Genomic DNA, 12,666 nt, shown 5'->3' with positions numbered 1-12,666 from the left:
AGGGCTTCGCCTAGACAGGTTGCTCGCAAACCCCAAACCCTGCCTAAACCCTAGCTAAACCCTCGCTAAACCCTAGCTAAACCCTAGCTAAACCCTAAACCCTAGAGGATAAATCCTAAATGCTAAACTGCCGAGTTCTTGCTTATTTTCAAGGGTTTTAGGGCCCCTGAGACATCACATTGTGTCAGCCTGAAGCATTTCAGTCGTCGGCAAAAAGCCACCGGGAAAAACAATGCTGCTGAGCTGTTGCTGCTGCTGCTGCTGTTGTTGTTGTTGCTGCTGCTGCTGCTGTTGTTGTTGTTGTTGTTGCTGTTGCTGCTCTTGGGGCTGCTGCTGCTTTGGGCCTCTGAGCAGCAGCAGCACCCCCAGCGCCGCTGCAGTGAGAAGACCTCGCAGGCACTTTTAGCGCATGCACAGGGACCTGAACCTCGCCTTCAGGGCTTAGACTTGAGGGTTTAGGGTTTAGAATTTAGGGTTTAGGGTTTAGAAACCGCTACGGGAGCTAACCACCGCTGCACTTCTGCAGCTCAGGCAGCAGGCCTAGTCAGCAGCCAGCAGCAGCTGGGGGCCTGTTTTGCTGCCTGAAAGCGCAGCAAAGCTTCCTTGTGGAAGCAGCAGCAGCTTCAGCAGCTTCAAGCAGCAATGAGGAACTCTTGCTCTAAACTCTACCTCTAACGGCAGCTGTGACGCTGCTGCTGCTGCTGCTGTTGCTGTCGTTGCTGCTAGCACAAAGCCTGCTGCTGCTGCTGCTGGCACAACACCTACTGCTGCTGCTGCTAGCATAACTCCTGCTGCAGCTGCAGCGAGCACAACTCCTGCTGCAGCTGCTTAGCTTTTGCTAAGGTGAGCACCTGCTCCTTTGCAGCAATGGGAGCTCCTCCGCCCTTAAGACCCACACAAAAGACCTCCTAATTATTTTTTTCCCTTTATATTATTTTTCAGTTGCGAAATGAGGGAAAGTCAAGTACGTTTGCACTTCGAGGCGGGGGTCCGCACAGAGGACCTCAGCAGCATCGAGAGGGGCCCCCATGCAGAGGTGTCTGAGGGAAACTTGGACTCACACAGACCCTTTGTGTGTTATTTTGTACATTATTTTTAATTCTAATTGATTTTTCTGGATATCAGGAGTAATAGAAGCACTGCAGGCGGCCACTCTGTGCGCTGCTGTTGTGAGGTGGGGGCCCCCAGGGGCCCCCCGTAACCACTACGACCATCAGCTGCAGCACAGCTAACCCCTGAAACATCGGTGACAGCAGAACCAGGGCCAGCAGCAGCAGCAGAAGCAGCAGCAGCTGCTGCTGCTGCGGTTTACATATGAGCTTCGCCTCCCTGCAGCAGGCGCTCTCAAGCAGCGCCCCCCGCCTACGGGGCCCGCTGCTAGAGAGGCCTCTAGTTGGGGCCTTTTCATTATGGGGCATAGCCCTGCAGCCACGAAGCCACCTAGGGCACAGCAGCAGCAGCAGCAGAAGCTGGAGCAGCAGCAGCAGCAGCGAAGGCAGCGGCAGCGGCAGCAGAATCGGAAACAACAAGGAGCAGCAGCAAAGGCAGTTAGGTGCAGCAAAAGAAGTGGAGTGTTTTGGTGCAGGGACCTCGAGAAGCCCACATGGTGACGCACACGCAGCAGTAGCAGCAGCAACAGCAGCAGCAGCAGCCAACGCTACAGCAGCAGCAACTGCTTCAGAACGTGCAGCTCATGCTTTGCCGCAGCGTTCAGAATTCGAGCAGCAGCTGCTGCTGCTGCAGGAAGCAGAAAGGCTTCACTGCAGCAGGAGCAGCAGCAGACCTATCAGTCCAAAAGAGTTGCAGCTGCTGCTTAAGGCGCCGCAGCAGCTGCTGCAGCAGCAGTTGCTGCAGCACAGACAGCAGCAGCCCCTGCAGGTGCAGCTGAAGGATCTGGTGCTGCTGCTTCAGAGCGTTGCTCGTTTGGTTCGCCCCTACAGGCCCCTGCTGCTGCAGCAGCCCCTTCTGCTGCAGGGGGCAGGGCATCGACCCCCAGCAGCAGCTGCAGCAGCAGATCCAGCAGCAGCAGCAGCAGCAGAACGAGGAGCAGCAGCACTAGCAGCAGCGGGTGGGCACACTCCTGAAGCAGCAGCATCAAGCATATCGGCAGCAGCAGCCGACAGACCCTCAGCAAGAGAACCGGCTGAAATCGCAGCATCAGCAGCAGCAACAATAGGAGCAGCAGCAGCAGCAACAAGAGTACCAGCAGCAGCAGCCTGTGCTGCAGTGCAGCGTGGCCTCCAAGACGCCCGCCGTGCCCAGACACCCGCTACTGCTGTGCAGCAACTGCAGCGGTTCGTGAAGCAGGTGCTGCTGCTTGCTCTGAGGTTGCTGCAGCAACAGCAGCAGCAGAAGAGGCAGTTGCAGCTGAAGCGGTTACAGCAGCAGCAGCAGCAGCTACAGCAGCAGCAAGAGCCCCACTCGGCAACGCAGAAGGAGCAGCAGCTGAGAACTGAGGCCCAGGTTGTGCTCCCTAGCTGTCAACTGCAGCAGCGACAGCAGCAACGGCAGCAACAGCACCAGCAGCAGACGCTGCTGCTGCAGCTGCTGCAGCAGCTGCAGTCTGTGGGCATCCACTGCAGCGACTTCACCGCTGCTGCTGCTGCAGCTTTCCAGCAGCAGCAGGATCTCCTGCTGTCACCAAGCCAGCTGGCAGTGTTGCTAGACATTTTTGCAGCGTCCTTTGTGGCTCTGCAGCAGCAACGGGAGGCAGCAGCAACAGCGGCAGATGCTGCTGCTGCTGCTGCCGCTTCTGCTGCAGTTCAGAGTGTGTTTAGGAGGGCCGCATGGAAGCTCACTCGTCTTTTCCGCCTTGACGCGCAGCAGCGCCGCCTCCTGCGGCATCAGCAGACACAGCAGCAGACACAACCACAGCAGCAGCAGCAGACACAACCACAGCAGCAGCAGCAGACACAACCACAGCAGCAGCAGCAGCAGCAGCAGCGGCATGTACTGATTCTGAGGGCTAGCGAGGTTGCACTGCTGCTGCGAGCCTTCACTCGGGTTGGCCTTGTGGACCTTGAGGTGTACATGCACCTCGCCTCCACCTACCTGGTCCGGGCACTGCAGCAGCAGCAGCGGCAAGAGCAGCAGCAGCAGCAGCAGGAGCAGCAGCAGCTGCCTGGGGAAGATGGGCATGCCCGTTGCCGTCAGCTCAGTCGCTTGTTTGTCGCCTGCGTTGATGCTATAGAAACAGCAGCAGCAGCAGCAGCAGCAGAAGCAGCAAACACAGCGCAGCCGACTGCAGCAGCAGCCATGTTGGAAGCAGCAGCAGCAACAGCAGTGCCGTTGGCAGCAGCATTCGACGCCGCAGCACCGGGAACGGCAGTGAGTGAAGCAGCCGATGCCAGAAAAGCAGCGTCCGGATCAGCAGCAGCAGAAGCAGCAACCACTGCTGCTGCTGCTGCTGCTGCAGCTGCTGCGGCGGGCAAAATCAGAGCGAAGCCGTCGCTTGCCCGGCTGCTGTCGCGTGCTCTGGCGCCCCTGTGCGGCTGCCTCAGCAGTGAGTTGCTGCTGCTGCTGCCCTCCTTAGCCCCACAAGAAGCTTTGCTGCTGCTGCGGTCTGCCTGCCAGCTGCTTTTGCTGCTGCAGAGGCTGCCGCAGGAGCAGCTGCTGCAGGCCTACACACTAGGCTCGTCGCTGCAGCAAAAGCAGGCCAAGAGGCTGCAGCAGCGGGTTGATGCTACAGCAGCAGCAGCAGCGACAGCAGCAACAGCAGCAACTGTACCTGCAGGGGTGACAGAACACGCAATGAGCTTAGCAGCTGCAGGGGGAGACACGCAAGCAGCAGCAGCAACAGCAGCAGCAGCAGCGCTCTCGCTGAAGCGACGCTGCCTGCAAAGCTTGAGACCTCTTTTAGAAAAGCTGGTGCTGCAGCTGGCTGCTGCTGCTCCGGAGCTATCTCTGCAGCAGACAGCGCGGCTGCTGCCGCTGCTACAGCGCGTTGACTCGCTAGCAGCAAGCACCGCTGCTGCTGCTGCTGAGGCCAGTGCTGCTGCAGCAGCAGCAGCACTGCCTGCATCGTTGGAGGCACTGCCGCTTGCAGGCCTCATGCTGAGCAGGTCCAGCTTTTGTCTGCAGCTGCAACAGCAGCTGCTGCAACGCGAGAAGCAGCACCAGCAGCAGAGACGAGAAAGCCTACAGCTTATTCCCTACGGAATTGAGCAGCAGCAGCGGCTTTCGAGAGAGCCTGCTGCTGCTGCTACTACTGATGCTGCTGCTGCTACTACTGCTGCTGCTGCTCTTTCCGTGCTGAAGTGCACATCGGGGTTTCTAACTACTTCTGCTTGTGGGGGCTGCTGCACACTGCAGGCTCATGCTGCAGCAGTGTCAGCTGCTGCTGCAGAGGTACGAGGCTGTGCAAGAACAGAGCATAGTTTGCTGCTGGTGCTGGTATGGCTGCTGCAGCATGCGTTGCTGCGGCTGTTGACAATGCTCTACGCATGTGCAGTTGCTGCAGCTGCTGCTTTTGCTTCTGTGCTGCGCCCTGCTGCTGCAGTGTTTGCTGCGTCCTGAGGCCTGGAGCTGCTTCAGCCCTTCTCGCCTTGTGACTGCTGCGGGAGTCCTAGCAAAATGCGCCGCCGCAGCAGCAGCAGCAACAGCAGCACATTTAAGCCAAGCAGAAGCTGCTTTTGTTCCCTTTACTTACTGTGGCAGCAGCAGCAGCAGCAACGCAAGCCTCTCTTTAGCTGCTGAGAGGGCTGCTGAGATTTATGGGGGAGAGGCCCTGGAGGACGACGGTTTCGCGCTGCCTAGCATGAGCAGCAGGAGCAGCAGCAGGAGCAGCAGCAACAGCAGTGGGGAAAGCGCAACAACAGAGAAATCGGCCAGTCACTTTGCTGCACCCACTGCAGCAATCTTCAAAATGGCACTTGAGGCCCTCTCTGGAGAGCTGCTGCAGCAGCTTCTGAGAAGCAAAGAGTCGCGCTGCAGCAGCTGCAGCGACTTCGGCTCCGCAGCGTCGGCGACCGGAAGTCTTACTGCTGCTGCTGCTGCTGCTGCTGCTGCTGCTGCTGGGCTTGGTCAGGCACTGTCTCTTCGAGAGGTCTCCCTGCTTGTGTCTTCGCTGCTCAGAGCAACAGGCATTTCTGCATCAAGGGCCTGGGGGCCCCACACTACGAACCTGCTTGAGGTCTGCTGCTGTTGTTGCTGCTACTGCTGTTGCTGCTGTTTCCTTGACTCAGTCTGTGCTGCCCTATATTGCAGCAGCAGCAGCAGCTATAATCTGCAGACAGAAATCGCGCTGCAGGCGGGTGAAGCTGCTGCTGGCTGCTGCGTCTCTTCAGGTGTCTTTGACGTGGCTGGAGCTGCAGCAGGCGCTGCTAGAGCCGCAGCACCTGCGGATCCTGGCAGCTGCACTGCAGCAGCAGCAGCTACCCACTGCGCCTGCAGCCGTAGCTGCTGCTCTTGAGCGCTGCACCGGGACTGCGGCTGCAGCCCTACAGGGAAAGCTTGCGGAGCCTGGTGCTGCTGTCACTGCCGCTGCTGCTGCTGTTGCTGCTGTTGCTGCACCAGAAGAGCTTCAGCCCTTTCCAGCTGCACCTTCGCATCAAATTAAAGCTGGAGCCCTCGGCGACCTCGCCTGGAGATTTCTGGGCGTAACTCGGAGAGCCTACATGCGCCTAGGAACTCTCAGAAACCCGACCAGTGACAGCAGCAGCAGCAGCAAGAAAAACAGCAGCAACAGCACTGAGTTGGAGCAGCAAATGGCTGATATTGGCTTGGCGCTGCTAGTAGGATCGTGCCGCCTCAAGCAGCAACAGAATTTGCTGCTGCTGAACCAAGGCAACGGCATGGTCAACACAGAGCAGCAGGAGCAACAACAGCAACAGCAACAGCAGCAGCAACTTGTCGATATGCTATGCAGCTACTTAAGCAGATGCGTTCCAACGGACGCTTCCTTGTTCATGCGAGCTGCTTCTGCTGCCAGGCGTGTTGCTGCACAGCAGCAGCAAGAGCAGCAACAGCAGCAACAGCAACAGCAAGAGCAGCGACAGCAAAAGCAGCTTCGGGAACACTCGCTGCTACACTCAGGCGTCCCAGGAAGCGAGGCACATCTCCAGCTTGCTGCTGTTGTGCTGCAATGTGGGCAATCTCTTTTGCTGCACCTTAAAGATGAAGCGCATACAGCAGCAGCAAAGCTACACCAGGTGGACTGTAGCAGCAGCGCCCAAACGCCTTCGACTGCTGCTGCTGCTTCTGGGGCTGCCGCTGTTGCTGCTGAGGTCGTCAGTGCAGTCCTAGGGTTTGGCAGCCTAATACGCGCCTTCTCTTTCCCAGGTCAGTCTCGAGTCTCGGCAGCAGCAAGAACAGCAACAGCAGCAACGGCAGAAACAGGAGCTGCAGCAGCATGCCATAATGGCAGCGCAGCAGGAAAGCCCCTCCAACGCCCGGAAGAGCTGCATGCAGCGGCAGTCCGTGATCTGCGCGAAGGCCTGCAAACGGTGCGAGCCAGGGGTCCCCACAACAGCAAACCCTAAACCCTAAACCCTAAACCCCAATTCTGAAGCTCTAAACCACAGAAAACCCCACTTTGAGGGGAAAGCTGGGGTGCTGGTGCTTTTGCTGGCTCTTGTTCAGCTTGCGCTGCTGTTGGAGGCCTGTGAACCGAGGGCTTGTGACACTAACCTTCCTGCTCCTGCTGCTGCTGCACTCTTTCCAACTGCTACTGCAGTAGCTACAGCTATTGCCGCCACTTCGACGAGTTCTGCTGCAGTGGCAGCTGCTGCTGCTGCTGCCGACTGGCCGCCTGGGAATCAGCTGCTTGTGCTGTTCGCCCAGCACACAGCTGGTCGCCTTCGGGCGTCTCAGCTTTGTCTCACTTTGTCTTTGTGGCTCCAGTTTTCCGCAGCCAAAGGTGAATTACAAATCTGAGGCATTTTTGCCTTTAGTTGTGCTGCTGCCGCTGCTGCAGCTGTTGCGTTTGCTGCAGTTCCACTGCCGTTCTTTTGCTGCCTCTGGCTTACTGCCGAGAGATACCCACCCGTTCTTGTGCGCATTTTGGGCTGCTGGCATCTCAGGACATGAAAGTAATGGGCACAGAGAGGCAGGAAAGTTGCTGCTGCTTCTGCTCCACCAGCGTCTGCTGCTGCAGCAAAAGGTGGCCCCGTCAGGCCCTCCTGAGGTGACAGCAGCAGAGCTGCAGGCTCCGGTAGCCGCAGCAGAGCGACTGGGTGCTGCAGGGCCCATCAAGGCTACGCTGGAGCACCTGCTGCAGCAGCAGCACCAGAAGCAGAAGGAGTATCAGCAGCGGCAGCAGCAACGGGACGTGTGAGCGCCACATCCAGCCCGGCCATTCACTTTTTTCTTGTCTGCAAGATTTTCTCTTCGCCTCCCGGGGCTGAGCCTCTAGAGTGCAGCATTTGCTGTCTTTCGAACACTGGGGTGGCCACTAGGCCCCGAAAGAGGCACTTAGTGAAGCGGGAAATTAGCGCATTTGAATCTCGTTTTAACTGAATTACCCTTATGCGTAGCATGCTTTGCCGATCGGCAGCTTCGAAAACAACCACCCCCTTTAATTTCCACTTAATTCGTTGTTAAGGTCAAGTTAAAAGAAATTTAATTTGTATTCGAGGGACAGCTCATGAGTCCATTCTGACGCTCAGAAGATAACCGAATATTGTGAGGAACCCTGCGGCTCTGCTCGCTTGCTTACTCACGGATGTTGTCTTGCCAAGACCCCTGAATGTTAAATGCTGTGCAAAATATAATTAAATTAAAACCTGTGTGACTGCAATTCTGCACGGACTGTCTCTTTCCCTGTATCCTCTTCTGCTGCAGCTGGTGACCGCAGTGACCTCAGCCCGCTGTGCAGGCTTAGCTTGGTCTTCAGTAAATCTGAGTTTCTCTTTATTTACTTGTATTTACAAATTAAATGTTCTTATTTGGAGTCTAAAGCCTTAAAAGGCCGTTTCATATAGGTACTACAGCGCTCCACACCAGTGACGATGCAAATTCCTTCCACTGCCAGTACCACTTTATGGCCTCGCTTCAAGCTGAATCCCATATAAGTCTTGGAATCCATAATCCAGCATAAATTAAAAGCACAGAGTTAATATAACTTTGCTAAAACAAGGGAAGAGCTTCTGCAAAGGAAGAGCCGAAAGAAGTGAGCATCGGAGCGGCTCGGGTGTGTGTCGTTTTCGAGCTGCGGCAGGTGTGCAAATGCGATTACCTGAAATAAACAAACTGCAAACGTAAAACAAGTTTCCAGAACGACAAAATATGAGATATAAAGCTCTCTTTAAAAACAAAGACGTTGTTTTGGGTTGCATTTGGCGAGCTTCTAGTGCTTCAAGAACCTCAAGACGCTCGCCGCCGGGTCTCCCCACTTGAATGCTCTCTTTAAAATATAAGCTTTCGTTTTACTTATTCTTCAAAATATTTGGCGCTTCTCTTTCTTTATTTTGTTTTTTGATTTCGTAGTCGCTAAGCAGAGCCGAGTTTCTCGGCGCCTGCGGCGCGCAAGATGATTTGCAAGAGTGGCAAAAGTCGCACTAGCATCGCACAAATCAGGGAACTTGCCTATCCCCAGATTTAAGCTGCATCTTTTAGTATCCAGCCAGATTTAAAAAGCTTCCAAGTTGAGACTGGAGGACTGCGAAAGAGCCTCTTGTCCTTCGCCAAATTGATAGACACGCGGTGCCCGCTATGAATATATTTTTGCCGTGCTTTTGGCACTTGTGACCCAAGAAACTGCGCTGAAAACTGCTGCAATAGATGGTTCTAATTTAGTCTGTAGGAATTGAAGAATCCGCGCAGTATTTGGCGCATCTTCAGCCCCTGCAGCGACCGACACCAGCCCCCAGAGCGCAGCAGCCACAAAATCGCAGCAGAGCGTTGACTCTAGGGCAATAGGCAGCCCCAAGACTTTCAGAGAAGCGAACTCCCTGACCACTGGCTCGTCCACTGGTCTGGTCTCTGGACAAGGGAGCAGCAGGAGCCTCACTGAAGGTAAAACGGGTGCTTGTAGCCCATTGAGTGAAGCCTAGGGAGACGGCAGGGAGGCCCGCTCAAGGGAAAGGCACCAGGCTGCACATTAGTCAAACTGCTGTTACGCTGCAGCTAACACATTAGTCAAACTGCTGTTACGCTGCAGCTAAACTACGGCTATTCAGTTACACTAAGTTGCGCCTGTGGCCATCTTGAGCCAAGCCCGTTTGCCCGGGCGTCTTTGCATGCACTCTTTGCTGTGTACCCCCTGGGGGCCAATAAAGTGCAATAATAAAACCCTAGAAATTTGCAAATAGGCCTTTGGCTTCTCCTCAGAGAGCTGCTGCAGATGTACTGGCTGCGGACGGCAGGCGCTCGCCCGCGAGCGCCACAGCCGAGACTCTTCAGACTGAGACTCAAAAAGAGTGAAAAAAGATAAATGACCTAGAGATATAATTGCCTAAATTCCTATTGACTCTGTTTTGCCTGTCTTTGCAGCTCGGGTTCTTCTTTTCCTCTTTTTAAATCTTTTTGGGTCTTTCTCTCAGCCCCCTTTTCTTGCCCATCTCTTCTTCTATCCGGTCTAGAGGCGTGCCTCTCCATGATTCGCGTGTGCATAAGCACATGTTTACCTTCTAATTTCCTCATCACTACTTCAAAATTTTATTTCGTGGCATTCTAAACTGCTCCCGAGTTCAGCAAGGAATCAGGGAGGGCCGAAACGCCGCAGCGCCGCCGCAGAGGCCGCTGGCCCCGCGCTGCTCCTTAGCTGCAGCTAAGAGCCCCAGAGGAGTCCAGAAACGGCTGCGAAAGATTCTAAGGCAGCAGACGGCAGCAGCAATCCTAGCAGCAGCAGCAGCAGCAGCAGCAACAGGTGCCTCTGCGGGCGAGGCAGCAGCTCGTGGAGGAGTAACTAAGCTTTACTGCACTGCAGTCCTTCCTTCTAGAAAAGAGTCGAATGCGGGAAGGAGGATAAGCGAACAATGGCTACGGCAGCAGCAGCAGCAGCAGCAGCAGGCGTTGGCGACGGTGGTCTCTACGCTGGTACGTAGCAGCCAGCGCCAGATACGGCCGCTCAAGCGAATCTTTGGAGAAAAGAAGTGATAAAAGGGAGCAAAAACATTAGATGCGGAAGCAGCAGCAGCAGGAAACGCAACAACAGCAGCAGCAACAGCAGCGCAGCAGCCAGTGCAGTAGCGTATGCAGGATCTCCTGGGGGCCACCCACTCCGGGGAGGAGCTGCTGCTGTTCTGGGAAGAAAGCAGCTTTTGGTGATTCTTGTATTATTTTGTACATTTGTTTGTCTCAGTAACGATGCAAGAAGTCGCGGTAATTCAACAGACACCCGGCAGCAGCAGCGGCAGCAGCAGCAGCAGTAACAGCAACAGCAGAACGGCGACAGCTGCAGCAGAAACACTGGTGGCAACAGGCGGAAACAGACACTGGTAGATGAGCTATTTACAGTGTTAGATCCTGCTACTTGGACAACAAGTGCAACAGCAGCAGCAGCAGCGGCAGTGACCACTGAAGAGGCTGAACGTGACCCCTGCGCACCACCAGCAGCAACGGTCTCAGCCGCAGCAGCAACTGCAGCAGCAGTAGCAGCAATGATGGACGGAACCATGAAAAGGCGCCGATGGTACTTCCTTCGCCACGCGCAGTCATCGAACAACTCACGCAGCAAACTCGACATCCCGGAGCTGCAGCAACAGCAGCAGCTGCTGCAGAAGCAGCAGCAAACGCAGCTGCAACAGCAATGCGGAGGTAGCAGCGTACGAACTCCAGATGCGCCTCTGACGGACCTCGGACGGCAGCAGGCTGCTGCTGCTGGTGCCTGGCTGCAGCATCAGCAGCAGCAGCAGCAACAGCAGCCGCAGCAGCCTGGAGCAGCAAACCCTCGGATTGCAGCGATTGTCGTGTCGCCTATGTTGCGGGGTGTACAGACAGCTCGCGAGCTGCAGCAACAGCTGAATGTCCCCGTCATAATTCACCCTCTCCTCTTTGAGGCGGGTGGCCTTTTTGAAGGAGAAAGACAGGTAACAGGGTCAGCAGCAGCAGCAGCAGCAGACATGTCTGCTGCTGCTGCAACGGAGCAGCAGCAGCAGCAGCTGGGGCTCACGTGGGAGCAGCTGCAGGAAATATGTCCTGGGGCCGTGCTGGCGCCTGGGGTGTCTTGGCCTTCAGAAGCAGCTGCAGCAGGAGCACCAGCAGCAGCAGCCCAAGGTTCGACAAGCAGCAGCAGCAACAACAGCAGCAGCAGCTCAGGAGAGATCAGCTGCTGCAGCAGCGACCCCAGCGACTCAACAGCAGCTTTTGGGGGGCCCCCCGGTGGAGGGTACTGCCCTGGGGGCCTCCAGGGGGGGGGCCCCTGGTGGTCAGGGCCTCGGGAAACTTTCTTTGGCACTTTGAGGCGGTTGCTGCTGCTGGCTCAATGGATAGACAGCTTCACAGCTCACTCGGGGTGTGCTGATGCAGCAGCAGCAGCAGCAGCAGCAGCGGACGCTGAAGCAGCAGCAGCAAAGGCGCCAGCAGCTGCGTCGGACGCAGCAGCAGCAGGAACAAACGCAGCAGCAGCAGCAGCAGCAACGGCAGCCCTCCGAGGCGATGGCGCGCTGCTGCTGGTGGGCCACGGGCTGCTGCTAGACATGTTCATGCGAGCCTTTGTTTCAGCTCCGGCTTCCGGCATTTGCTGCTGCACCTTCCTGAAGCAGCAGCAGCAGCAGCTGCTGCAGCTGCAAAAGGGCGGCTGCCGCTCTGACGTGCTGTACCTTCCGCAGCAGGAAGCAGCTTATTTCCTCTCTCCCAACTGCGCAGTGTCTTGCCTTGATGTAGTTGTTCACACAGCCTCTGGGGATCAGCAGCAGCAGCAGCAGCAGCAGCAGAAAGGGGCGGTGTGCGGCATTGGGGCTCGGGAGGATGGCTGCTGCTGCTGCTGCTGCTGCAGCAGCTGCAGCAGCAAGGACCTGCGGCGAACAGTGGGCGTGGTGTACTGGTCGCAGCAAATTATACCGCCCGACATTTTCACAGGACATGCCTTAGGCTCAGCTCCGGTGATTTCCATATGAAGAGGCCCCAAGGGCCCCCAGGGAGGCCCCAGGGCCCCCCAGGGGGGGCCCTAGGGGCCCCAAGGAGGCCCCAGGGGCCCTTAAGGGGGCCCCAGGGGCCCCCAAGGAGGCCCCAGGGGCCTTAAGGGGGCCCCAGGGGCCCCCAAGGAGGCCCTAGGGCCCCCAGGGCTTTCGAGCTTTGTATGTATGAGGCGTTCTGTACTTATTTGGGGGTTCTTGTTCTGTAGAAAGCCATTTGACCCATTCCTCGCCATTTGCTGCTGGCTGAAGTGTGCAGCTAAGGGGCCCTCGTCGCCCAGCTTACTGTCAAGTTGGGGGCCCCCATTTGTTCAAGGGGCCCCCGATTGTTCAAGGGGCCCCCATTAGTCAAGGCCTCGGTTGAGGGGCCCCTCCACTCCCTTCCCTGTGGCAGGCGCCACTGCTTAGGGGGCCCCCTTCTAGGGCCTCTTGTCTCTTCCGCAGCCCCTCCTTGCAGCAGCAGCAGCGGGTCCACCCTCCAGAGCGTCCTTGGGGGCCCCCTAGGCCCCCCGGGGGCCCCTGGGCCCCCCGGGGGCCCCCCGAAAGGGCCCCGAGGGCCCTGTAGGAGGCCCCTAGAGGGCCCCCGAGGGCCCTCTAGCGGGTCTTGCCTCCGCCGTTGCGTGTAGAGCTGCAGAGGGCCTCAAGCACAGCA

General features: G+C 57.0%; 2 protein-coding genes across 2 annotated transcripts; both read left to right on the top strand.

Annotated features, from left to right (window-relative positions):
• Positions 1–1,314: 1,314 nt before the first annotated feature.
• ENH_00040980 (hypothetical protein, conserved) lies at positions 1,315–7,273 on the top strand (the record flags this gene model as incomplete). The annotated part of the gene is made up of 5 exons (XM_013579882.1): positions 1,315–4,347; positions 4,499–5,131; positions 5,286–6,443; positions 6,580–6,856; positions 7,020–7,273. 5 exons carry the CDS (start codon positions 1,315–1,317, stop codon positions 7,271–7,273), a joined length of 5,355 nt encoding a protein of 1,784 aa, XP_013435336.1.
• A 3,265-nt stretch (positions 7,274–10,538) lies between these two features.
• On the top strand, positions 10,539–11,996 carry ENH_00040970 (phosphoglycerate mutase domain-containing protein, putative; the record flags this gene model as incomplete). The annotated part of the gene is made up of 1 exon (XM_013579881.1): positions 10,539–11,996. The coding sequence occupies one exon, from the start codon at positions 10,539–10,541 to the stop codon at positions 11,994–11,996; it is 1,458 nt and encodes a 485-aa protein (XP_013435335.1).
• Between the last annotated feature and the right edge of the window lie 670 nt (positions 11,997–12,666).

The sequence above is a fragment of the Eimeria necatrix genome, genomic scaffold (genome assembly GCF_000499385.1).
Source record: "Eimeria necatrix Houghton genomic scaffold, Enh_scaff2, whole genome shotgun sequence".
Classification (NCBI taxonomy): Eukaryota; Apicomplexa; class Conoidasida; order Eucoccidiorida; family Eimeriidae; genus Eimeria; species Eimeria necatrix.
Note: the sequence above shows the minus strand (reverse complement) of the source record. Positions and strands in the feature narration are given on the sequence as shown.